We start from the raw sequence: 25,301 nt of genomic DNA on the forward strand, positions 1-25,301 counted from the left end.
AGGATGATGCGGGGTGGTACAGGGTAAACGTTTGGCATGCAGTGGCCCACAGGTGAGTTTAGCCTATACTTTTAGATCTTGATATAAGCCGGACTGGTCGTTCATGAAAGAAATGTACCCCTTGGAACTACCTACATGTGAGACAGAATACACAAAATGTTACTTCACGTAGTTTCTGCTTTATGGCTCGTTGCTTCGATATGTCCTTCTCTCGGTCAATCTAGCTCGTATCACGATTTGAATTCGACTTTCTACAATCCTATTCTGCCCGGCTTTCATCCTGATCCAAGTTGCATATTTCTCCCAGAATGGGACAATACTTTCTTTTGTGCGTCGTCAAGCTTCAATGCTTTCCCGGGCATTCCACTTCACGCAAGCAAAGATTTGCAGAATTGGAAACTTGTGGGTTCGTATTCCATAGTTCGTCGTGTCAAATTCTAGCTTAGACAACGCAGGGCATGTACTCAATCGAAGGGAACAACTTCCACGTCTTGCTGAGACCAATCGCTCGACGAGGTATGTGATGCATTGCAGCTGTCCGAACGAAATCTGACAACATCAGTGGCATCTGGGCCCCAACGTTGCGCTTTCATGACAACACCTTCTGGCTAGTGACCACACTCGTCGATGATGACAGGCCGAAAGATGACCCGTCAAGATGGGATAACGTAATAACTACTTCTATTATTTATGATAAGTGATTGAGTACCAACTTTGAAGCAGATTATCTTCCATGGAAAAGACCCCTATGACGCTGCCTCCTGGTCTAACGCCGTCCATTTCGAGTTTGAAGGGTATGATACGGAGCCATACTGGGACGAGGAAGGCAATAGTTACATAACTGGTGCTCATGCCTGGCAAGTAGGGTGAGACTCAGACGCAAGCCAGGCAACTAAATTATAGCCACCGCTAACTGATGCAAGCCCTCGTATCGAGCAGACGAGGGCAAATCTACACACTGGTGAGGTTCAGAGTTGGAGAACCGTTTGGAATGGGACGGGGGGTACAGTGAGTCTCCTGGAAACTGCTGCTGATTGATAAACGCCTCATGCTTTTCCAGGCCCCTGAAGGACCGCATATTTACCGGAAGGATGGCTACTACTATTTGTTAGCCGCTGAAGGTATGCATAGTATCCGTGAAAACTCAAGTCGCTAAATCATATCATGTCACAGGCGGGACCGGGCTTGATCACATGGTTACAATGGCTCGTTCAAGGAATATTGACGGACCGTACGAGTCAAACCCAGCAAACCCAATCCTAACCAACGCCAACAAGACGCAATATTGTAAGTGTGACTTGGAACCTCTCCCAAAACCTCTTTAACGTTGAATTACACTACACAGTTCAGACGGTTGGACACGCCGACATTTTCCAAGATGCCTCAGGGAACTGGTAAGTAAACCATTGCAGACAATTCGTTGTGTTAATATGTAGTAGGTGGTGCGTTGCCCTATCGACTAGAGCCGGACCAGAATATTCTCACTTTCCCATGGTTCGCGAAACAGTCTTGACTCCAGTAACGTGGAACGAAGGGGAGTGGCCATATATGTCGCCCATCAAAGGCAAAATGACTGGATGGAGGATGCCCCCAAGCAATCTAGATGTTGAGGGCCCTGGGTAAAGACGCCTCCGTCCCTTATCTCCAGACCTCTAGCTGACAGTATAGACCCTGGATACGTTTGGGTAAAGTTGAGAGAGATGCCGTTAATTTTGTACCAGGGTCAGCACTACCTGCCCATTTCACTCACTGGCGCTACCCTATCGAAAGCTCATACTCAGTCTCTCCACCCGAGTATCCTAACAGCTTACGCCTGGCACCCTCAAACCTCAATCTGACAGCACTCAACGGCAATTATGCGGGCCCATCAGGGCTAACGTTTGTCGGGAGGCGACAGCAGGATACCCTTTTCACTTACGGCGTCACTATTGATTTTGCGCCGACAATGGAAGAGGAGGAAGCTGGCGTATCCTCCTTTCTTACTCAGAATCATCATTTCGACTTGGGCTTAGTTTTGCTGCCAGCAAGCGCGAGAACGCAGGAGTTCCCGGGGCGCAATCTGTCCGCAAACAGTGACCCCGACGAGCTGAAGCTTCACTTCAGGTTCCGAGCCATGTCGTATACTTCTGTTCCAGCCGATGTTGTTGCACCAGTTCCATCGGAATGGCTGGCTACGCCGTTGCGTCTAGAAATCAAAGCTGCTAATATGACGCACTATACATTTTCTGCTGGCCCTGCCGGTGCGGCTTCTCAGATGAAAACAATCGTTTCTGCTTCCAATGCTGCACTCAGCTGGGGGTTTACAGGCAAGATCCTTACAACCAGATACGTGGAAACCAGAGCCTGAGCTGACAACAGACTAGGGGTACTGTTAGGAGTTTATTGCACCACCAATGGAGGATCTGGATCAACTCCTGCGTATATATCCGATTGGAAATACGACCCACAAGGGCAGTTCAGAGACTGAATCTGCCGTTGCCCAACTACATAGGATAGTACCACCAGGTAATAAAGGAATCCTGGACTAGTGCTTGGGCCTCTGCCAGGACAGCGATACATGCTTCATTTAGGTGGAGGAATATCGCGGAGAGTCGTGAACTGGCTGGGGAATAAGCTGCACCGGTTGAGAGCAGTTTATAGTTAGTTCATGTGCTGGTGGTCCTATAATTAGGGTCGTACTCAATGCTTTCTAAAGCCATTTGGAAGTAGTGTTGCTAATGATCTGCCTGCACTTACCATCAACTACCATTGAAGTTTACTCACAAAACACAAGAGCTGCCACAGTGAATTCACCAGAAATTTTCACGGCCTGATCTATTACCAAGCTATCTGGTTAGGCCGGTTTGGCTGTATGTTTTCATGAACACTTGAACACAGTAGGCGAGAACGCAGGGATGGGCGTGAGGGAAAACCTGCCGTTAGACTCTCCGTTTTCTTGCTTCGAACGACAACGGCAGGTTGCGACTTATGGGAGCAACTTGTTCTTGCATGGATTACGGGGGCATCGGATACAAGTTGCTCGGAGACAAATATTGCGTGTAATAATGGTTGCGAGCTGTGTTCTGAACTCGGTAGGCAAAGAACCTACCTTGAGGTGGTTGACGGGCAGGTAAGCCTCATTCAAAACAACTCAAATTTTCTTCTACTCGAAATCCAAAACGGTAAGATACATTGTTTGGTTTCTCAAATCAGGCACCAAAGATCAGTAGTTCTTCGACGACAAATTAGCCGTGCAAAGCGGAAGGAGGGTAGAAATAAATGCTACAGTCAAGGGTACCCACACGATCAATCTGGCTTCCGATGACCCTGAGACGAAGTTTGGACGAAGGAAGTATTCATGCGACAAGCCAGCCGCCGTGGTGTTGGTTATGGGATTAGGTGATGTTTCCAGGACCAGTCAGTGTATTGTCGATCAGGGTGACTGACTAAGCATATGGGGCATGGAAGGAGGGAATACGTGGTAGTAGTCCGTATACTTCAGAAGACCCGCCGGATGCGGCAGAAAGATGCGGTGCCATATGCCGCATGTGGATGGCCGCAGATTAGCGAAGTGCTCGATTTTCTGCGCGCGCGGTTGCTTAGAAATAGGTGGGACCCTGTCGGGGGATTACCATAGATGGCGTCAGCTGGTGATTTGAGACAACGTTGCACATTGAAGGCTAAAACTTTTAAGTAACTCTTTAATTGAACTTCTCCGTAAAGTGTGGTATAAGTAGCCCGGCAATCTAATTCTCTTTTAGCTACCGAGGCTATATAACGTTAGGATCGGTCCTTTGGTCTGACGTCTTTTCAAAAACTCTCGCTCCTGTCAGGAAACCTAGTGTTAAGCTGAAGTACCCAACGCATAGAGTCACTAAATCAACCTAGCCCTCACAATGGCCTCTAATCCCCCGCGCTACACTTGGGTTTCCCCTCTTGAAGGATACGAGAATGCCTCACCTCTGCCCGATGAGGTCAACGAGGATGGGAAGAGTTTCAAAAACCCTCCACGTGAGGGTTTGAGTAAGGCATATGATATGTTTCCAGCCCCACTGGATAATGGACGTCGAGGAGGCTTGTAAGTCAGACCCTCAGCATTCAGGTTGGCGATTCGAGAGCTGACAGTCAGCCCTCAGTGACATTCATATTTACCACTTCCAGAGCAATCCAGACCAAGTCAAGCATGCCAAGGAACTGTGGGAGCGAATTCGTAGGGAGTGTGAGTCTCTTAATTTAAACCGAGTGAACAGCAAACTGAACCTCGTACAGTCCCTGAACTGAGGATCTACCGATTCTGGGAGAAGCCAATTGGCCCACACCCTGTCGCCATGTTCGAGGTCAATCTCTTCACGCCCGCCCAGTTCGGCGCGTTCATCCCCTGGTTGGCTATCTACAGAGGCCCTTTGTCTGTGCTCATCCACCCTAATACGGTCGAAGAGGGGGTTGATCACAATGCCGTTGAACTACGTAACCACACACAGAGAGCCATATGGATGGGCGAGAAACTGCCTCTGGACACGACCCTTTTTTATCGCGGCCAGTAATGAATCATCTAGTAGAATGAAGACGTCACCAGTTAAAATTAGAGGCTCACTCGCCTCCCGCCCCCAACCCAAAAGGATATTTTGCTATAAGCGAAACCGGCGCTACACCAATATGGCATAAGTGCGCAGTTAAACATGCTCGGTGTCGGCCAGATTGCAAAACATGTTAGACCGGGTTTAAGTTGCAGATTGACAGGGCGGAGCGAGTTTCACCCAAATGCGAGTGAACGATAAACATCATCGCATATGCCTGTGTGGGAGTTGGATATTTATAGTGAAAGGTTGGGAGATGGAAGCTGGAGAAAAGGGTCACTGTAAATGATGGGGGTTTTACACACAACATCTCTGAGGGTTTTTGCTTGGAGCACCAATAGACAGGGTTCAGTGGAGTGGAATGGGACTGTCAGGTGTCTTGTCACATGTTTTCGCGTTAATGGCCTGTGCGTTATGACGTTGCACTACTAGTTTGTCAGCTTGAGAAGGAGTCAGTCAGAACAAGGTGCCTATTCGACCCATTAGTGAACATACGGATACTTAAGCAACCAATAATCTTCAGTATTGGCTAAGCGTATTTCACATGTGCTTGGAATACTTCCTCTATACTACTACAACCGATACACTTTCTTCCATACCGCACAGCCCCCACTAATGGTTGGCCGTAAACGAACCAGGGCCTCTCAGCGAAGGCCCGCAGTGTCTGATTTACCAGATGTCTATCAGGAGATGCTAGCTGAAGCAGCCGCGGATGCTGGTCCTTCAGCCTCATCAGAACCGCCTCCAAAAAAGCTGAAAAGGCCCGGGGAAAGAAAGGCACAGCCTGACTCTATCAAATCCCCAGGGCAGCCTGTGAATGAGGATGATGATGATGGAGAAGAAGAAGACATCCAGTTCGAAGATGTTATTCTCCCTGCACCCACTGTCCAGACTATCTACAGAGATTCTGATGATGAAGAATCTGACGAACAAGAGGTCGAATTCGAGGACGTTGACTTCAGTGCTGTGCAGGCTGAGTCAGGGACAGTAGAAGAACCCGAGAAGCTTACTCTTAATCTATCGATCCATGCAGGAACAACAGCGGCTACCAAAACACGCGGTGACAGGCGGAAACCAATTACCAAGGAGGAAAGGGAACGTCGTGTATCAGTCCATAAGGCACATGTACTGTGTCTCCTCCTTCACTGCGCTTTAAGAAATCGATGGTGCGGTGACAAACAGGTCCTGGCTTCTCTACGTCCTCTACTGTCCAAAAAGACTATCGATTACTTAAATCCAGCGCCCACTCTCCCACAGTTTGGTCAGACAGAATCTTTGAAAACAGGCCTTCAACAAGCGGGATCAATGTTCAAATCTAAATTTCAGGTCACAGAGAGGGGATTGCGCCGGTCTCTATGGTCAGAAGACCCAGGTCATCTTGTCAAAGTAAGTGCATTTGTCCTCTGTCGCTTATGCAGCATAGCTGAGTGCCAAAATCATAGTACGAGCTCCCCAGCGATATGGATTCATGCATGGACCGGCAAGACTTCAGGGAGACTGCCAGAAAGTTGCATGGTTCTCGAGACGTTGGTGCTCAGTTGTACTGCGCTCTGTTACGATCTGCCGGAGTACGCGCCCGCTTGGTTTGTTCCTTGCAACCCTTGTCATTTTCTCAAAGCGGGCCAACACTCCCCAAGCCTCGTGATACGAAGACCGCAACAAAACCCACCAAGGCAGAACAGATTCAGGCACAGCTGTCTCAGTACTCGGCTCCCGAGGAAGCATCTTCATCCTCCGACATGAGCAAAGCCTCGCCTCTGCAACGACTTGGACACCCAAACGCTACGGCATACCAGTTACCACTGATGCCAGGCTCGGCACCAGTCGCCCGCAAACATGCGGGAGCCCGCAAAAGAATCCGGGAATCTCCATATCCGGTCTACTGGGTAGAGGTTTTAGATGTTGCTCATCAGAAATGGCAACCTGTTGATCCCCTGGTGACTAATTCAATGTGGAAACCTCGTGCACTGGAGCCGCCAGCCTCTGACCGAGAAAACTGCCTGAGTTATGTAGTTGCCTTTGAATCCGATGGTACTGTCCGCGACGTGACTAGAAGATACGCAAAGGCGTATGCCGCAAAGACACGAAGATTGCGCGTCGAAACAGCGGATGAGAAAGGTAGCTGGTGGTGGCGCAAGGCATTGAAACCATTTGCCCGGCGTTGGCCCACCGATCTTGATCAAATTGAAGATAACGAGCTCACTGCTATTGAAGGGCGTGAGCCCATGCCACGTAATGTGGCAGACTTTAAAGACCATCCTGTCTTTGCGCTGGAAAGGCACTTGCGGCGGAACGAAGTCCTCATACCTGGAGCACAACCTGCAGGAACAGTTGCGGCCGGAAGCAAGGCCCCGCTAGAGAAGGTATACCGTCGCAAAGACGTGCGCGTTGCGAGGAGCAGAGACAAGTGGTATCGCATGGGACGCGAAGTCAAGCCCATGGAGGTTCCAGTTAAATTCCTTCCTCGCAGGTCCAATGCAAAACCTGGCCAGTACGTCGATGATGGTTATGGTGGAGATGAGAGAGATGCAGCAGGCATGCCGGTGTTTATGGAGGAACAAACTGAGCTCTACCGTCCATCACCAGTCGTCAACGGATGCGTGCCGAAGAACAAGTTTGGCAATATTGATATTTACGTGCCTAGCATGGTACCCGAAGGGGGCGTTCACGTCGCTGACGAGTTCGACACTGCTGCACGTGCAGCCTACATTCTGGGCATTGATTACGCACCTGCGCTGACCGGTTTTCAATTCAAAGGCAAACACGGCACGGCGGTTCTTAACGGCGTGGTAATAGCCCGAGAGTATGAAGAGGCAGTCCAGGCAGTAATGGATGGCTTGGGGGATATGGATGCACAAGCGGAGCAGAGCAAACGGTCTCTGATGGCAATCCGAGTTTGGAAGCGGTTCCTCACAGCACTCCGCATCCGAGAGCGTGTATGGGCAGGTGTGGATCCGGATGAGAGGGCCGAGGAGGAGCAAAGAATCACGGAAGAGCTTGCGGGGACGGAAGAAGATGACATTGCAGTGGATGGTGGTGGAGGATTCATGATTGAGGACGAACACGGAGACGAGGACGGAGTTGTTATGGGGACCGGAGACGACAGCGGTGGGTTCGAGAGACATGGAGACGAGCTTGAGGATGCACCAAGCGACGTTACCGAAGAATACGACATGGAAGAGGACGGGGGTGGCGGAGGATTTCTAGTGGAGTAGACGAGGATCACCTTGCGTGTCGCAAAGCGAGTTACGACAAGCGAGCTTACGACGCAGAGCCTTTGGATCTGTATGCTCTCAAGGCAGTAGTCTCGCGTCAATAAATTTACTGCGAGATTTCAGGAAAAACTTTGAAGATACATGAATATTGTTTTGTTTTATGGTGCTTCCTACTTAAAGGGGGTGAGCTTGAGCGAGGCGGAAGAAAGCAAGCTATCTTCATGGCGCGATGCACATTAACTTACACTAGACGGAGAGATCGCAGTGGAGTGGTTTTAGTGGGCATGTCTCCGCGTGGGTAACGTGGATTGCGAGAGGCTAAATCCGACCACGAGAAGCGACACAGAGTTGTGTGAAGAGTGGAGGATTTAACAACCGTGATTGGTAGTTCATATTCCCCAATAGAGCCGAGGCATTCTTGACCGACGTCAACGATTTTCAGGGCGGCTTGGCCCGAAGCCAGATGGCCACATGGTCCTAAATCTCCCAGGTGTTGAACATTTGATCTCGGAATAAATAATGAACAAAAATAAATTAATGTAAAAAATAAGAGAGACAGAGACTAGATGTGTGATACGACGCTGACGATTGTGCAATTGTATGCTCAAAAAGTAGCTGCTTGGACATCGGTGACACGCGTCCTGATGACCCAAGTCTCTTCTGTGCGAGGTACGCCCGGGATTAAAGCAACACAGTATACTAGTGGCCAACGGCGGACACCCGAGACATAGCAGCTATCTGGCGCAAAGGGGCTGTGTTAGACCGCGCGGGCAAGATGAAGGCTCAACAACAATCAATTCATTTGGATGAAGTGAAGAGGAGCGGGATGTTGCGACCCTCTCATTTGTTGGCTCAAATACGGACTTGGTGAAAGCCGTTTTGGTGTAGATGGTACGAGCAGGCATCCATCACTTTACTTCTCTGGGTAGGATTGGAACACATCATGACCGCCATCTGCTCAAGGCACTGTTGCCATCCTGAGTAAATTACCCCAATACGCAGAGTCACTGAGCTCAGTTGTACGGTCCGGTAGACGTCGCCATGTCATGGTAGGCCAGCCACAAGTGCAGCCAGCCAAGCTTACTACGGTCCTTTGCCAAGCCACTTGCACATTTTATATGTATGGAGCTCTGAAGCTCGAAGCCCAGGTACTACCTACACTACGTGGTAAGCGAGGTGAGTCTGTGCATGATGTGGGCCAAGTGGCCCGGAAATGCCTGAACAAATACTGCAAAGAGGCGCGTTCAAGAGGCACAGATGCTAACAACCGCCCGGGATTCGGTCTGATTTCTAGCGGGCCGCGGCGCCCCAATTCGCTAGAGTACGTATATAGTAGAGAAGAGTGCCTTCCATAAGGTAGTACAGAATACCGCGATTTTTTTTCTTATCCGGGCATGATTCCTGTTCTGCCTCGATCCACGACGCCAGGAGAAATTTTCGTTTTTTTCCATCACCTCCGAGTCTCAAGACTCAGTCGCATAAACCGAGAACAGATTTACGCAGTGGTCTGTCATCCAACGTTGTTGTTGGGACGAACACCTACTTCCCAGTCTTATCTCATGCTTGCTATCTGCCCTGTGGCATGAAGGTTAATCCTCGCACCCTTGTTCATCTTTCCATCCTATACAACCGATATCTTCTTGTCGATACATAAACTGCTCTTCTCCTCTCATTCAAGTGTGCACGTCTCTTCGTTCTCGTCTTCTGGTCAGGCTTCCAGGCCGAGGACGATCGACGCCGTGCAGCCCTTCTCCCAACTTCTGACGACGGGTGACATCCAACATTTCTCGAACCAGTTGAGCCCGGTCCTAACCACACCCCGTCTGCACGAACTCCCCGTGTGGGCGCTCCGTGGAGCCGCTTTGCTGCACACAACCACCATCTTTTTCTTTGCTCAACTACTCCTGACGTTTCGGTCAACCAATTGATAATCATTTTCTTCGATAATTTTTGCTTCCCTCAGCGGTGGTCGTCCTGTTCTAAACACCATCTCCCGGTGTTGGAGCGAGCCGCTGAAGTAAGTGGTCAGTGCCCACACCATCAGCATCCGCAGACAACGAAAACGACGAGCGACTCATTGCCCAACCGCTCTGGGCGACGCCTGTCATTATGGCATTCCTACGCCAGACTTGGACACTGACTTGCAAGAACTGGAAGATTGTCAGTCGTCATTCTATTGCCGCCATATTCATCGCACTTATCCTGCCGATTGCCCTGACGACCTTTTTCAGTTTTGCCAAGAACCTTTTTGTCCCACCGTCTACATATGGTGTATCTGATCCAAGACACATTCGCGCACTCCCGGATGCTCTCAACGCTGCATCCAGCGCCGGTAGAGAGACGGTTGTGTTTGTCAACAATGGTCTCGCCGGCGGCGATATCGATAGAGTCATCGAAATTCTTGTCGATTCCGTACAGAGTACCGGCAAGACAGCCCTGCGCCGGTCATCAACGGCTGACCTCGGTACCGACTGCCGAAGCAACCTCCGGGGAGTTTCGACCTGCTATGGCGCTGTTGTCTTTCAGGCCTCTCCTACTGAGGGCCCTGGCGACTACTGGAACTACACTCTTCGCAGCGACGGCGCGTTGCGATCCATGGTCATTGACGTTGACTCGGACAGAAACGATGCCCAAATCTACCTCTTGCCGCTGCAACGCGCAGTCGATGCCGCTATCGCCTCCGTCCAGGCGAGTTCGGCATCTGGACAATCCTCGCAACTTCAGCAACGTTCGTTGCCCGACCCTGTCGACGAGTATCCTTTCACCAGCATAACTCAAGAGGAGCGCGCCGTTCAGATTCGCATCAGATATCAAAGCGCCATCACCAATTGGATGGGTGTTGCATTTATGACCAGCATCATGTTCGTCACTTATCATCTCACCGGATTCATTGCGACCGAGCGTGAGAGTGGCATGACCCGGCTCCTCGATGCCATGATGCCCGTCAAACGCCGATGGCACGCTCAAGCTGCCCGTATCGTCTCCTATCATCTTGCCTTCACCGTCCTCTATCTCCCTGGCTGGGTAATCGGCTCGCTGGTATTGCGCGCGGGCGTCTTCGCCCGGACCAGTGTGGCCACTGTTTTGGTTTACCATGTTCTCAATGGCATTTCCATGGCCTCCTTCTCTATTCTAGCATCTTCCTTCTTCAAGAAGGCCCAGATCAGCGGTATTGCGGCTGTTCTCTTGAGTATAATACTCGGCATCCTCGCGCAGTCCATTTCTTACCCCAACACCGCCGCCGTCGGCATTCTCAGCCTTCTCTTTGCCCCGTGCAACTACGTTTATTTTATTACATACATGGCCCGTTGGGAGGCTCAAGATGCCCCGACGAATCTCACCAAAGTTGCACCGGGGAGCCCCTGGGAACTCACTGGAATTGTGCTCTGGATCTACCTCATAATTCAAATCTTCGGCTATCCCTTACTTGGAGCTTTTATTGAGTCTAAACTACACGGCACTACTGCTAAAGGCAGGAACATTGTACTCGGCTCGACTGAAAACCCCGAAGATGACGCCGCTGTACGCCTTGAAGGCTTTACCAAAATCTACAGGCCCTCAGCTTTGCGTCGCTTGTTCTCCTTCATCTCAACCCCTCGCGAACCCGTCGTTGCGGTCGACAATTTGACTTTGAACGTCCGCAGAGGCCAAATCTTAGCCCTTCTAGGTGCCAACGGTAGTGGTAAATCTACCACTTTGGACTCCATCGCCGGTACCAACAAGCTAACAGGTGGCTCAATCACTATCGATGGGACTGGCGGGCTGGGAATAGCACCTCAGAAGAATGTTATGTGGGACGACTTGACGGTTGAGCAGCATATTCAGATCTTTAACAGGCTCAAGTCCCCTACAAACCTTGCAACTAAACAAGAGATTCTTGACCTGATCAAGTCTGTTGATCTCGAACTGAAACGGAAAGCGATGTCGAAAACTCTGTCTGGCGGACAAAAACGAAAGCTCCAGTTAGGAATGATGCTTACAGGAGGGAGTGCAGTGTGTTGTGTGGATGAAGTTAGCAGTGGCATCGACCCTCTCAGTCGGCGAAAAATCTGGGACATCCTATTAGCTGAACGCGGACGGCGCACCATTGTCCTCACTACGCACTTTCTGGATGAGGCTGATCTCCTTGCTGACCACATCGCCGTTCTTTCTAAAGGCACACTGCGTGCTGATGGATCGTCAGTCGAGCTAAAAGACAGACTTGGAGGCGGATACCGAGTTCATGTTCACAAGGATACTGGAATCAAGAACGCTCCTGAGGTGGAGGGTGTTGAGAAGAAGATCTCCTTCGATTTTGTGAGCTATATCGCCCCGTCTTCGTCCTTGGCTGCTCTGGTTATCCGCACATTGGAGGCCAACGGCATTCGAGAGTACAAATTCTCAGGGCCTACAATTGAGGACGTGTTTCTACAGCTGGCGGAAGAGGTCCGCGGGGAAACAGAGAACTCCACACTTGATACATCTTCGGATTACAACGAGAAGAAAGCGACATCAGACGAGGTTCTTCCTGTCGGCGCTGTACCTCAGGGAGGGTTGCAGCTGCTAGACGGTCACCGCATCGGGTACCTCAAGCAGGCTGCTGTTCTCTTTCGCAAGCGTATTACCATTCTCAAGACAAATTGGGTCCCTCATTTCACAGCTTTTATCCTTCCTGTGGCAGCAGCTGGCCTTGTTACACTATTCATCAAGGGTCAAAAACAAGCTGGATGTGCTCCTTCGGAGGAGCGATCACTTGACCAGAGCCAGGGATTCAGCCTCAACGAATTTAGTTGGAAATTGGTAATTGGGCCAGCCTCTAGTCTTGATCTTGCTACTGCTGCTAGCGTTCTTCTCCCTGTGTTCAACGCAGCTTCTGGCAACTCTGGGTCCAGCACCGGTTCTGACCCCAGTGCCGGCTTAGAATTCGCCCGGCAATTACTCGAACAGAATGCTACCTTTGCAGACACATTTGACGCTTTCAAAAGAACAGTTGTCGATCGGCGCCTTGAGACATTGCCAGGTGGTCTTTGGCTGGGTGACGATACTGTTGCACCTACCATTGCTTACATGTCCAACTATAACGGCCTTCTCAATCCGTTGCTATCCCAAAATTTCATGAACATGTTGCTCAGCAACGTTACAGTCATGATGACTTGGGCTCCCTTCGCAACCCCCTGGGACCCTGATACTGGAAATTCGCTGCAATTCCTTGTATACACCGGCATTGCTCTCAGTGCTTACCCCGGGTTCTTCGCGCTATACCCGAGCTTGGAAAGAAGACGGATGGTTCGCGGACTACAATACTCTAACGGCGTCCGGCCGCTGCCTTTGTGGCTTGCGTATCTCGCCTTTGATTTCATTGTCGTTCTTGCCTCTACTACTCTGGTAACCATTCTCTGGGCTACCTTATCGAGCATCTGGTATCATGTCGGTTTCATCTTCCTCATATTCATGCTCTACGGCTTGACCGCCATTCTCCTGGCCTACGTAATTTCGTTATTCTGCAAAACGCAGCTTTCCACATATGCCTGGGTCGCTGCCGGGCAAGCAGTTATGTTTTTGATATACCTGGTTGCGTATATGTGCACCGTCACCTACGCACCTGTCACCAAGGTCGACGACTACCTTCTGGTAGTCCATTTCGTCATCTCTGCTGTTGCACCAATTGGCTCAGTTGTGCGGGCCATGTTTTTGGCGCTCAACCTCTTCTCGACAGCTTGCGACGGACGGGAGCTTGCACAGAACCCAGGAGGGATGCTCCAGTACGGAGGCCCTATCCTCTATTTGGCTTTACAATCGATCATTCTGTTTGCCATCCTGTTATGGTGTGACAGCGGCTCTGTTGGCTCATCATTAAGGCGGCTATGGCAGCGGCGGCACAGTGAGGAAGAAGACCCTGCCGCATCCGATGAAGAGCTCGCAAACGAGTTGGCAAGGGTTACTACAACACAAAGTAATGACGATGGACTTCGAGTGATGCATCTCACCAAAACTTTTGGCAGGAATACTGCTGTAGATAACGTCACATTTGGTATTCAGCGGGGAGAAGTATTCGCCTTGTTAGGACCTAACGGAGCTGGAAAATCAACCACCATCTCCTTAATTCGCGGGGACCTCAAGCCAAGCCGCAACGGTGGCGAAATTCTGGTTGAAGACAAATCGGTCATTCACAATTTGCCCGCTGCTCGAGCACATCTTGGTGTCTGCCCCCAGCATGACGCTATGGACTTGATGACGGTGCGAGAGCATCTCGAGTTCTACGCTCGAATCCGAGGCATTCCCGACATCAACCACAATGTCAATGCCGTTATTCACGCCGTCGGCCTCCAGGCTTTCTCGACCCGTATGGCCCACGCCTTATCAGGCGGCAACAAACGCAAGCTCAGCCTTGGCATCGCTCTCATGGGCAACCCTACGGTCGTCCTGCTAGACGAACCATCATCTGGCTTAGACGCCGCCGCTAAGCGTATTATGTGGAAGACTTTAGCAGCCACTGTTCCAGGCCGATCGCTTCTTCTCACTACTCACAGTATGGAGGAAGCAGACGCTCTCGCTAGCCGGGCGGGAATTCTGGCGAAACGTATGCTGGCCCTTGGCACGACAGACAACCTTCGTCGCCGCTTTGGAGATGCGCTTCACGTCCACTTGATTAGCAAAACAGCGCCACACACCACTCCGGATGAAACCGAGCGCCTCCGCAGCTGGGTGAAGAGTACATTTCCTGGGGCTGAGGTGGAGGAAAAGACATACCATGGCCAGATGCGTTTTTCTGTGCCAGCAAGCGAGGTTCTCGGGGCCTTTGGTGGCCCCAAGACCAAAGACATCACCCGAGCAGATCAGGATGTGTCATCTAGCGCAGTTGGTCAGTTGGCAGTCATGCTAGAAGAGCAGAGAGAAGTCTTGGGCATCATGCATTACAGTGTTAGCCCGACAACACTCGATCAAGTTTTTCTTACCATCGTTGGAAAGCACAACGTCAAGGAAGAAGGTTACAAGGAGTCGGAGAAGAAGCCATGGTGGAAGTTTAGACGTTGATTTCCCAAGACAGAGATTATTGTACATAATATATAGAATTATCGCTCGGGGGCCCCTTCTGGCGCCGATTACAGCTGCGGAAAAGATACCACGACATAAGAAGAGACGAGTCACTTCCTAGGTCTTCTCATTAATGACTTATAATTACTCCTTACCCGCCCATAAAGCATCTGGTAACCGTTACCGTTCGCAGCAAAAGTACTGCAGCACCTCTTCTTGCTCAAATTCAGGGTCGTATCTCTGGGACTATCATCAGTTCAGTGCTACTTTACCTCGCCCCCTTGAGGTTCTACAGCCTATGGCCTGAACCGTCCACACAGCCCAGGTACAAGTTCAGATCACTGAACCATGCTGGTCAAAACCCCCCAGGCGATTGGGGGTTTTATTGGAAGGATACCATATCAGCCTGGGACTTGTGGGGCTTGAGTTAGACTTCATGGGGGTAATGGCGTCCTCCCGTAAGCTTGCCAACCCGAAGATGCTTTCAGTGGAAGTGGTGTGATGTTGAAAGGGCGATTCATGCGTCGGCGGCTTGCCATCTTTCATATGGCTCGATCTTGCACTAGAGACGGCCGATTCCATTGCGGATTTGTCGACGTCGTTTGGGTCGGCAGTGAAGGCAGAATAAGGGTGTATGGGGTACGTGCCCAGAGTGTCAGTCTGATGACTGTGGAACGAATAGTTCACCCGGGCCATCATTTTTGGGAACATAGCAGTCAGGAAAGGTCGCAAGGTAGGGAGGCATGCGGTGGTAACGGCTGAGGCGATTTCTCCCAAGGACCAGAGTGATGCATCAACATTAGTCCATGTGAAGTCCTTGTGAATGCTGAGGTATTTGGTCCTGACAACCGAGATGGCGACGGTGCTCACAAAAAGTTAGCAGACAACAAACATACTTGATGGAGGGTAAGGTTTGTGAATTACAAAAAGCCGAGGCTGAAAATACCCATCAGAAGTAATCTTTGCTTCCGCGGCAGGCTGAGATGCCAGAAAATGGGAAGAGGTAGCGCAAATACCGCAACATCAGTAGCTATGTTCCCCGCTGCATTAATATACCACTGCGGTTGCGAGGGGATGCATTTTGCTTGAATGGTCTTGTTCCAAAACCCTTCAACGGGTATACAGGTGAACGTAGCAATGAGAACCTGAGAGACAGCCCATGCTCCGATGACAACCATGGCAAGGGCATAGGTCCGTCGCATTCTCGGTACGGCCATGATTCGGTAGTACTGGAACAGAAAAGATAACTTGATGCAGAGGAGAGCGATGTTGTAGAGAACGATGGAGACAAAGAAGGTCTGAGGGACATGCAAGTAAGCTCATTGATTGCGAAATGGACATCAATTTGAGAAAGGGATTGATTTTCTACTTACGTGAAGATAATCTGGTATAACAGAAGAATCTAGGGTCAATATGTGTCTTCCGAGACCATGTTCAGTCACTCCAGCCTAGGTAAGCCAACTGCGGGTATTCAGGTTTGCGAAGGGGTTGTTGGTCGAAACTTACTCACAGCTATAGCAATACCACAGCCTGTCGTAGCCATCTTTGCTCGGATGTCAGTTCAGCCTTATTTTACTTTGTATAGACATCACCTACGAGCCCAAAGATAGCAAAGATATCATCAATGCCGAACAATGCAATGACGACAGTCCTTGTATACACTCGCAGGCCAACCAGTATTGCAGGAAGCCCGATGCAGAGAACCACTGATCCGATGACGATTGCCCTCTTGTCATCGTATGCTTCAGGAGGAAGACTTTCTTGGACCATGTCGTTTTCTGATTCGTGGAGGCGCAGGACGAGAGAGATGCAGAGAGGGAGAGGGAAAGAGTGCGCACGCGTGCGGATGTGTATGTGTGCGAAGAAAGCAGATGAGATCCAGTTGATTGATTTGGCGAGGAGTACTCATTCAGTAGACTAAGACGGAAAAACGGGAGTGCGTTAGTCGGAAAGGCTGTGATGAATTACAAGCATCCCTCCTAAATCAAGTCGTAGCCAACGCAAACGCTGACGAGAGTTGGACGCTGATCAGCAAAAGCTGTCAAGAAGTTTGTTGGACTTCCACTGCTCTACCCCATCATCACATCGTTCTCTTCATACATATAAGGTCCGCAATGCTGGTCACTTGTCCACTGAGAGAAGCACAGAGGAAACCCAAAAAGAAACTGCCGTGCTCGGCTTTTCCTTGTCCGCTGCCCACCCAACCGCCGGTCCCTAAACAGAGTTGCCCAATTGCCAGGATCCTCTTTTAGCTAAAGCCAGACTAAAAAGGATATGCTGGCTAGTAATATCTTCATCATCCCTCCTATATCCAGATACCATATAATATGGCGCAGTCTACCTTTTTCTGCTATTTCCATCTCAAGGGAGGTTGACAGTGGAAAGCGGGGAAGCATGTTAAAGGCTCGTGAGAACTACAGAAAATGATGGTTCTGATTTAAAACGGGATGATTGCATGTTGAATAAGTAGAGAGGCCGGGGTACACAATAGAAGTGCCGTCTACTGCAGCAGGACGAGGCGCTGGTGTAGAGGGGCACTTTAACTTTCCAGAGACACACGAATCACGAACAGTAACGACAGGCCACGCCAATCATGACTGAAGGAGTAAGAGGGGAAGTGCACGGGTATCAATCCCCGATGGACTTTGCTGGTCAATTGGATGGTGCTTGTTGGACACTACGAATCAGAACCAAAAGGCATATGCACGATCAAACGCTCACCAGTTAATGGCTTCTTTCATGGCTCTGGTGTATATACTGCCTCTCAAATTACATTTTCTCCGTCTTTTTCTGCACCTACATCGCCACATATATCCAAGGATTTGCCCGCTTCTTATGCCGCCCGGCTCTTGCTACTTCCGAACTACCACCCAGTGATAACTTGTATAAGGAGGGCTACGAGGGCAGGCGGTATCTAAGTAAGGGTGAACTGTACTAGACCCTCTATGTTTCAGTCATGAAAAACTCCATCGACGCATTACTGATTATCGTTTTCCCACCTGCTCACCTGGTTAAGGGAAACTAGAGGTCAGGCAAGCAGAACAAATGGCACATGCTCTGCTGGACAGTGATCGGTTTCGGTGAAAGAGTGATTCATCCACGATAGTGGGCACTCACCTTATTATATATATACCGTTCACTGCTGTCAGTGTCGTTGCTGCTGCCGCTTCCAAGACAGGCTGATTCTAGATGGACAGGGGCCTACCTACCGTTTGCAGCCGTCTACCTCCCAAGACTTGATGTCTCACCTTATGAAATACGAGACTGAAGACTTGACGCATTTCGTGTGAGTATTGAGTAGCATTGGCTGCCACGTCTCCGTACACAACTGCTTGTCCTCGGAATCATCATGCACGGCGTGGGTGGTTGGAGCCACGTCTGGAATGAAACCCAAGCCTCTCACATATGCTTCCCTACGCTAGTTTCCCCAACCCACCCATACCCACGTTCTCCATCTCTCTCACTGTATTGAACGAACTCCTGGCCCGCCCACTCCTCTGAATTACTAACTCAACCTACTCGAATGACTAGATCATTACTCCTAAAGCCCAAGGTTTAATACAATTAACGGGCTCTGAGACGCTAAACGAGTCCGAAAGAAGCTTGAATGGCTACTGAGTTGCCAAGTCAGGTCACTTGCGTTTTACTTCTCGACCTTCCACACAAACAATAATACCCAGTAACTGAACCTGTAAAATTAATCCTCATTGTGCAGACACTGGAATCACACCGTGAAGAGGGGAAACCCGCCGGTTTGGTAACTTCTGAAAGTGTTCCATTATCAACGTCGCAGCCACGATCTACTAAATGTAACTGTGGTGCGTCGTTTAGGTGATATTGTCATCTTGTCGTTTCATCGAACAACTACTCTTGATCCGCTTTCACCGCAGCTCCAAGCCTGCGCCATGTCCTGGAAAAAGTAAAAATAACCCCGTGATGGTATATTGCACTTAAGGCCGAGAGACGTAACAGGTAAAATTTCACTTAGAACGCCTGCCAGTGCCGGGCTCCTTGCCCATTCCCTCCCCATGCAATCCGTATGCTTTTGCCATGGTAACCGTACCGTTTTCCCCGATCTAAGTCGCTACGCTCCAACAAGCTAGCTCCTGTTTTCAAACCTGTCCCTCTCTTAAGCTTCATAAACTCCATGTCTGCAAAACCTCTTGAAGACAGTGTGGCGCTTGCGTTCTCATAACAGTCTGCATCAAAGTTACTCGTATAAGAACCGCACAAAAGTAACAATCTCCTTCGGCCATGCAAATCTCGACCATCGCCATTGTCGCCTCCAGAATCTCGTGCCACATATTTCATGGAGAGGGAGAGAAGCTGGGGGAGACATGCGAAGGTTGACAGTACAACTTGCGTTATTCAATCATCAGCACCTCCGTCCATGCCGTCACTTGGCAAGTTGGGGCAAGTAAGGAAAAGGTCAAGTTGCTAAGTCAGCTTCTGGCATGCTCCCGTTTTCTTCCTCTGATGAGGATTTGGTTAGAGTTTCTGTGTGTGGCCCCTGATGCTTCTGACAATCATCATCAGGGCGATCTCGAACATTAAACCAGCCACCACGCTCCCATTGCCCGGGGGCGTATAGGCACGACGTACGAACACCATCCTCCACAATTCCCAACAATAAGGTGTTGAGCCGCTTGAAGTCAATGGGCTTGAGAATCCATCCGTCAAAACCAGCGTCGACATACTTGTCCTTTTCGCGTTCTATAAGTGATGCGGAGACGGCAAATATAGGGATTCTGCCGTTGTGGGTGGCTATCGTGGAGTGACCCCCGTGGCCTTCGGACTGCTCGTACGCCCGTATCATCTTGGTGCTTGTAAGCCCATCAACTATTGGCATCTGTATTGCAAAACCCGAAAGTTAGAACGAGAACACAAGTGTACGCCTGGTTACCTAAGACACATACCTGCATGTCCATCAAAATAACGTCGAAGGACTTGGATTTGTCGCGGTAAACTGTTGCGCAATCTTCACCATTAACGGCATGTGATACTTGATGGCCTGATTTCTCTAATCGCTTGCGCAGAATCCTCAAGTTAATGGGATCGTCTTCGGCGATGAGCACCTGCAGCTTGGTGTCATCTGCCCCCGAAACGATGCTGGTAGCTGTCCCAATAGTACCGCTTTCTGATATTGCCGGATCCTTAGGCCGTTCTGGCACTTCAAAGAGCACTCGGGAAGAGTTGCTCTCTTGGGGTCTGGATGATGGCTGGTCGAAATACTCATCAGGTATTTTGATTGCCCTTATGGGGGTTCTTGTGTCCATGACGTTGGTGTATCCAACTTCGGATGGCTGCGTTGGTTCGGTCGAGGTAATTCCACTAGGGTTTGTTCGCCGTGAAGTTGGTGATCCCAGAACTCTGGCGGCTGAGGCCAACGAATCTTTATCATCGGAAGATGCCGGCCGGTGCAAGGTTTCCTTCGAGAACTGGCGTTGAGAAACCGGCCGGTTATTGTGGACATCACCGATAGAAAATGGCGTTTGTATCGCATCAATAAGCCGATCTGCATCGCTTCTGGAACTCCTGTCGCTCGTTCGACTGGCTCCTGTGGCGGCGCTTCTCTGGCTCCCAAGACTGAGGGTTTCCGCTTTCGAGCCTGCACACCCAGAGTTCGTCTCCCCAAAGCCTTCATTATTGTGGGTCAGCTTGCTTCCGCGGTCGATGAGCATCATTTCGCCATCGTTGTCCGGCATAACCGCAGTCGTGACTGACGCGACGCTGGACGCAGTATTCGGTTTCGAAGCTATGGTACCTTCTGTAGGTGCGGGCTCATCGTCCGGAAGATCGAAGGGCAACTGAATAACAAACCTCGAACCTCTGCTCTGCTCCGACTTCAAACGCAGCTGACCATCCATGTTCCGGACAATTCTTGCAACAACGGCCAAACCCAAACCCAATATCCTACTTTCTTTGCCGACTCCATCGTCTTGGGATGGTGGAGTGGTTTCATCAAGTTCGACGCTGACCTGCTCCAGGTCCCGAAAAAGAGTATCCAGCTGCTTCGCCGTCATTCCTTTGCCCGTGTCCTCTACGACAATTTCGATTCGTACGCGGCTTTCGAGAACCTCGCTAACATAGAGTTCAACCCTAACATAACCGCTGGAGGTGTTTTGCACCGCATTGGCCGCCACATTGGAGATAGCCTGCCTGAGACGCCGACTGTCGCCACAGACGTGACGAGGTAAGCCAGGATGCTCGATGACTTGGTAGTCGATGCCTTTCCTCTTGGCGTCGTTCATAAACGGATCGGTCGCTTCGCGAATACACATTCCGAAGTCAAAAATTTCATCTTTAACAAGATTCTGCCCCTCTTCCGTTTTGGTCAGGTCGAGCAAGTCATTGATGACATAAATCAAAGACTTCGATGCAGAATGCGATTTAGCAAGATTGTCGCGGGTCTCTTGATCTAGCGAGCCTTCCAAGGCAATCTCCAAGTAGTTGATGATTGCATTAAGAGGAGTGCGTACTTCGTGCGCCGAATTCGCAAGCAAAAGCCGCGTAAGGCGGCTGCTCTGCAATGCAGCCTCCTTTTGTCTCCACACTTCGATGAACTTGCCGTAGACCAAACATAGCACAGCTGCTGTCTCAACTTGTTCCTCTGACCACTCTCGACATTTGCCGAGAACCGTCTCGTGCCAAGTCTTAAAACTCTTCCTGGGCTCGAGATAAGCGGCTGTGCCTTCGCGTAACGTCTTCTCATACGGATTCCCTGCCCACTTCACCTCCTTTACCTGCCCTTTTCGGAAAAAGACGATAAAGTCATTGCCACCGACGCTCAATGGAACGTACAGCAAACCGGCAATGACTGTAAAACCAAGGGGATAACGTAGGTCGGGGAAGTCTTCCCGAATGTCCTGAGAAGTGACGACTGATGTAAGTTCGCGTAGGCGCAAGTACTCCAACATAGCTAACGCTTCTTGAGACTGCTCAATATCGCCCAGTATCTTGGTCTCTCCCTTAATGGAAAGCATACCAAAGTCAGCATCAAAAAGCTTCAAAAGATCGTCTGACGAAGCTATAATATATCCGGACGGATTTTTCTCCGTAGGTGCAGTGTTGATGAGTTTGCGAGCCTGAAGGCGGGTTGCGTATGACAATCTCTCGATATTTCTTGATGCCGTGTCTCCGACTAAGCGGCACATCTTGCGAATTGGAAAGGACACACGCATGCCCTTGCGACCGTAAGAATGGCAAGCAATGAGACCCCATAGTTCGTTGAATGCATTGATAGAAACCGACATTGAGGATCGTACAGCCATATTGGCGAGGTATTTCAGGTGAATGGGTGACATAGCGCGCAAGTAGGAATGACTGAGGTCCAAGGGTAGATCCAGGTCCTCCTTCGCTTTGCAAACGAGCCTAGCGGTCTCCAGGTCCCGGTCATAGAGAAGCCTCACCTTATTTAGCTTGTAAAGGTTGCGAGCTTGCCGCGGGATATCGGAGGCAGGAAAGTGCAGGCCCTTGTACAAGTCCTTTGTGTGTGTGGTATCGACAAGCTCGGTGACGACCTTTCCATTAAACGAGGAATCAAATTGGTAAATCATAATTCGGTGAAAGCCAGTGAGTTCCTTGACAATGCCGACCAAGACCTTCAAGAATGCTTCCAGGTTCGGCGCTGCCGCTAGCTGCTCCTGTACCTGGGACATAATATCAAATACCTGCATAGCGCCTGCGTCACCTCTGCGTTTTCGTGCACTTCTGAGAACCCTCAATGGCTTGCTGAGAATTTCTGTACTTTCAGCCAGCTCCTCCATGGTGGGATTCGCCTGCAACGTATCTTCTGGCGTATTCGGGGTAGCCTCTTCTGGTGGTCGAAGCGGAAACTGGTGGTCGTCATCTAGTTCGACCTCGCAAATGATCAATTCGGGGTGTGCTGGATTAATATGAATGGCACACCAGAGCTTGACACTCTTCTTCTTGGGCGGGCGAATGGAAAGGCTGAAGACCTCCGGCCCATTAATGGCAGGGTCAGCATCTTCGTCGCGAATGAAATCGATGTGGTCCAACAAATTATCCTGTTGCTCCTCAGTGAGTATGTCGAGAAAGCTGTTGAGACGGAACAGATGCTGCGGTGAGTAGCCCATCAACCTCTCGGTATTCTCACTAGCATAGCGGACTGAAAACCGGCCATCAGTCTCCTCACGAATGGCCACTAGGGCACCAAAACCCTGGACTGCACCGGGAGTATGGATCGGCTCATCTTCGCATCGCTGTAGAAAGCTGTCGGTGCCAGTGATGACATGATGTCCTTCATCAGTCACAACATGCTTGAAGCGTGTCGTGAAGAGGCCTTCATTGCCCGCTTCGCCGAGCTGGCTGGTCGAGCTAGAAGCCTGAAGTTGAGAGGACTCATCACCTTGCGCCGAATCTTCCTCAATATCAGACGGGGCATCTTGGAAGATATCAAGTGGTTTAGAAATGGCGTGGCGTGCGGCGTCAGCTTGGACGCTAGACAATGGCCCACTTCCTGTATTCTTTCTCCTGGTCAAAATAGCCTGTCGATCGCTTGGCGATGTAAGTGTTGAAGGGAGCGAGTGAGGGGTAGAGACAGAGATAGAATCGCGACGAGGAACGGCCTCAAGAGCGGCAGTGTCGATACGAGGATTGCCAGGTCGAGGTGCTTGATATTGGCCATGGTCGGGCAGTCGAGGAAAATAGTCGTGCTCGCCAGAGGTTCGACCGGTACGGTCGACACTCACGACAGAACGAATAGGAAAGACTCGGTCTGAAGGATCGGGACTGGCGCCATGCCCGAGTTGTCGGTCGGAACTAGCACTCCATGACGAGGAGCAGCTGGGGGTCGCAGTCGCAGTATTGGCGGAGACGTATACGGAAGATGCAACTGGAGCGGCAGCGTTGGCGGAGTCGGCAGCAGGGGCGGATGAGTCTGCCACCTGTGGCGCAGCGGCGCCCGAATGATTGCTCGCGATCGGGGTTGCTTCGGAGGATTCGTCTGTCGTCGAGTTGTCGGCAAAGGAAACAGAAGGCCGCCGGACGTCGGGCTGGTCGTCCATACTTGAGGGGCAAGACGGAAGACCTAAAAGTCTATGGATTCCTGCTGGTATGCAAGCTGGACGAGACCCCGCCAGAGGCTCAAAGGTCCGCAGTCAGACAGGCCTAGCATGAGGCGACAGGGCGCTTTGTGGGTTGAACCAAAGAAAAGTGCAATAGGTAAGGGCCGGGAAGCTGTGGGTGAAGGTAGGAGTAGAAAGGGATGTGAATTGTCTTGGAGATACGACAACGGACAGTCGGCGCGATCTAAGCGGTGGTGCGGGCCTTGGTTCCCGGTGTTGTGGGCTGCGAAGCGGCGGTTTACTCAATCATTCGGATTTAGAGGGGCGCGGGCTATGGGAAAGTCGGGGGTGGGATGCAATTCTGCACAACGAGGTTGGCGGTGCTCGGCCGGGGGGTTGTGAGGTGGGATGCGCAGGGTCGGTTCGCTGTGGACAACGACAGGGGCAAGACGTTTCTTCCCGTCTGCTTCTTCGTTTCTCCCGTTCTTTCCCCCTTTGTTGATCCGTCAGATGTGCGGCAAACGTGGGGTGTGGAGAGGGAGATGTCGAGATTCACCCTCGAGTTCCTTGGTTGTTGATATGTGGCGGTGGTAGTGGTCGCGGTGGAAGTGGTAATACTAGTGGTAATACTAGTAGTAACAAAGAGCACAGGCTTTGAGATGACGCGGGGAATAAGAATGAGAAGGCTGACGACACAACAGTAGTTATTCGGACTCCTGCATCAAAAAAGCCCAGCAAAGTGAAGAAAAGCAGGAAGTAGAAAAGGCAAAAAAAGGCAGGTATAGTATGGTAGCGTCAAGCAATGCAATGTTTTTCTGTGGTCCCATTAAGGGTAAGGAAACCAGAAAGAAAGACTGGTGGTAGCCGATCCAGTACCGTGGAGGCAGTAGGTCGAAAACATCAACAAGGGCTGTCACAAGCACAAACCCCAGAGTGGCAAGGAATCATCAGAAGAAGGAGAGAGGGGAAAGGGAAGAAAAAAAAACAGAAGGCGAAAAGGAAGGCTCGGCCAGATCAAGCAGGTTGGGAAGACTGAGCCAGTGCCAGAACGAGGAAATACAGGGGAAAAGCGAGGCTTTGCAGGGTCATTCAAACCAGACAAGGCGCTTCGAAGCATGGCAAAGTTAGGTACCTCAAGTGCATAGCGGGCGGTTTTGCTACATAGATTGCCCTCCTCGAGGTACCAGCGTCCCTAGGCGGCCAATCGAGTTACTTCTGGCTGTCTTCCCCCTTCTACACTCTTCCTTCCCTCCTTCCTTCCTTCCTTCCTCCTCCTAAACGTATTTGGCCTTTAAAAGGACCTTAGATTAACTAAGGTATCTGTGGCGGGTACTTACGTTGTCCAAGACAAGAACAAAGAGGGCGAGAAAGATGACACTCATTCCCCGGTCCGTCTGAAATTTAACCACCGAGGAGCACAGGTAGAGCGAAACGCAGCAGAAGCCCAGCAAAGTCCCAGCTAGCAAGGATAGGGCGCGGTAGGTGGTCCC

At 50.5% G+C, this 25,301-nt stretch overlaps 6 protein-coding genes across 6 annotated transcripts; 4 read left to right on the forward strand and 2 right to left on the reverse strand.

Annotated features, from left to right (window-relative positions):
* Window positions 1-156: 156 nt before the first annotated feature.
* CTRU02_210981 (glycoside hydrolase family 43 protein) lies at window positions 157-2,467 on the forward strand (the record flags this gene model as incomplete). The annotated part of the gene is made up of 11 exons (XM_036721778.2): window positions 157-406; window positions 456-516; window positions 563-668; window positions 724-866; window positions 924-1,008; window positions 1,061-1,136; window positions 1,168-1,287; window positions 1,346-1,394; window positions 1,440-1,619; window positions 1,669-2,306; window positions 2,364-2,467. The coding sequence occupies 11 exons, from the start codon at window positions 157-159 to the stop codon at window positions 2,465-2,467; spliced, it is 1,812 nt and encodes a 603-aa protein (XP_036586150.2).
* A 1,408-nt stretch (window positions 2,468-3,875) lies between these two features.
* CTRU02_210982 (dopa -dioxygenase) lies at window positions 3,876-4,523 on the forward strand (the record flags this gene model as incomplete). Its single annotated transcript, XM_070205559.1, has 3 exons — window positions 3,876-4,057; window positions 4,113-4,198; window positions 4,249-4,523. 3 exons carry the CDS (start codon window positions 3,876-3,878, stop codon window positions 4,521-4,523), a joined length of 543 nt encoding a protein of 180 aa, XP_070060802.1.
* A 1,493-nt stretch (window positions 4,524-6,016) lies between these two features.
* CTRU02_210983 (DNA repair protein rhp41) lies at window positions 6,017-7,771 on the forward strand (the record flags this gene model as incomplete). Its single annotated transcript, XM_036721776.2, has 1 exon — window positions 6,017-7,771. One exon carries the CDS (start codon window positions 6,017-6,019, stop codon window positions 7,769-7,771), a length of 1,755 nt encoding a protein of 584 aa, XP_036586148.2.
* A 2,109-nt stretch (window positions 7,772-9,880) lies between these two features.
* Window positions 9,881-14,785, forward strand: CTRU02_210984 (ABC transporter; the record flags this gene model as incomplete). Its single annotated transcript, XM_036721775.1, has 1 exon — window positions 9,881-14,785. The coding sequence occupies one exon, from the start codon at window positions 9,881-9,883 to the stop codon at window positions 14,783-14,785; it is 4,905 nt and encodes a 1,634-aa protein (XP_036586147.1).
* A 333-nt stretch (window positions 14,786-15,118) lies between these two features.
* CTRU02_210985 (uncharacterized protein) lies at window positions 15,119-16,555 on the reverse strand (the record flags this gene model as incomplete). Its single annotated transcript, XM_036721774.1, has 5 exons — window positions 15,119-15,650; window positions 15,710-16,083; window positions 16,159-16,233; window positions 16,296-16,328; window positions 16,382-16,555. 5 exons carry the CDS (start codon window positions 16,553-16,555, stop codon window positions 15,119-15,121), a joined length of 1,188 nt encoding a protein of 395 aa, XP_036586146.1.
* A 2,659-nt stretch (window positions 16,556-19,214) lies between these two features.
* CTRU02_210986 (sensor histidine kinase response) lies at window positions 19,215-23,811 on the reverse strand (the record flags this gene model as incomplete). The annotated part of the gene is made up of 2 exons (XM_036721773.1): window positions 19,215-19,634; window positions 19,702-23,811. 2 exons carry the CDS (start codon window positions 23,809-23,811, stop codon window positions 19,215-19,217), a joined length of 4,530 nt encoding a protein of 1,509 aa, XP_036586145.1.
* Between the last annotated feature and the right edge of the window lie 1,490 nt (window positions 23,812-25,301).

The sequence above is a fragment of the Colletotrichum truncatum genome (assembly GCF_014235925.2).
Source record: "Colletotrichum truncatum strain CMES1059 chromosome Unknown Contig_0007, whole genome shotgun sequence".
Taxonomy (NCBI): Eukaryota; Fungi; Ascomycota; class Sordariomycetes; order Glomerellales; family Glomerellaceae; genus Colletotrichum; species Colletotrichum truncatum.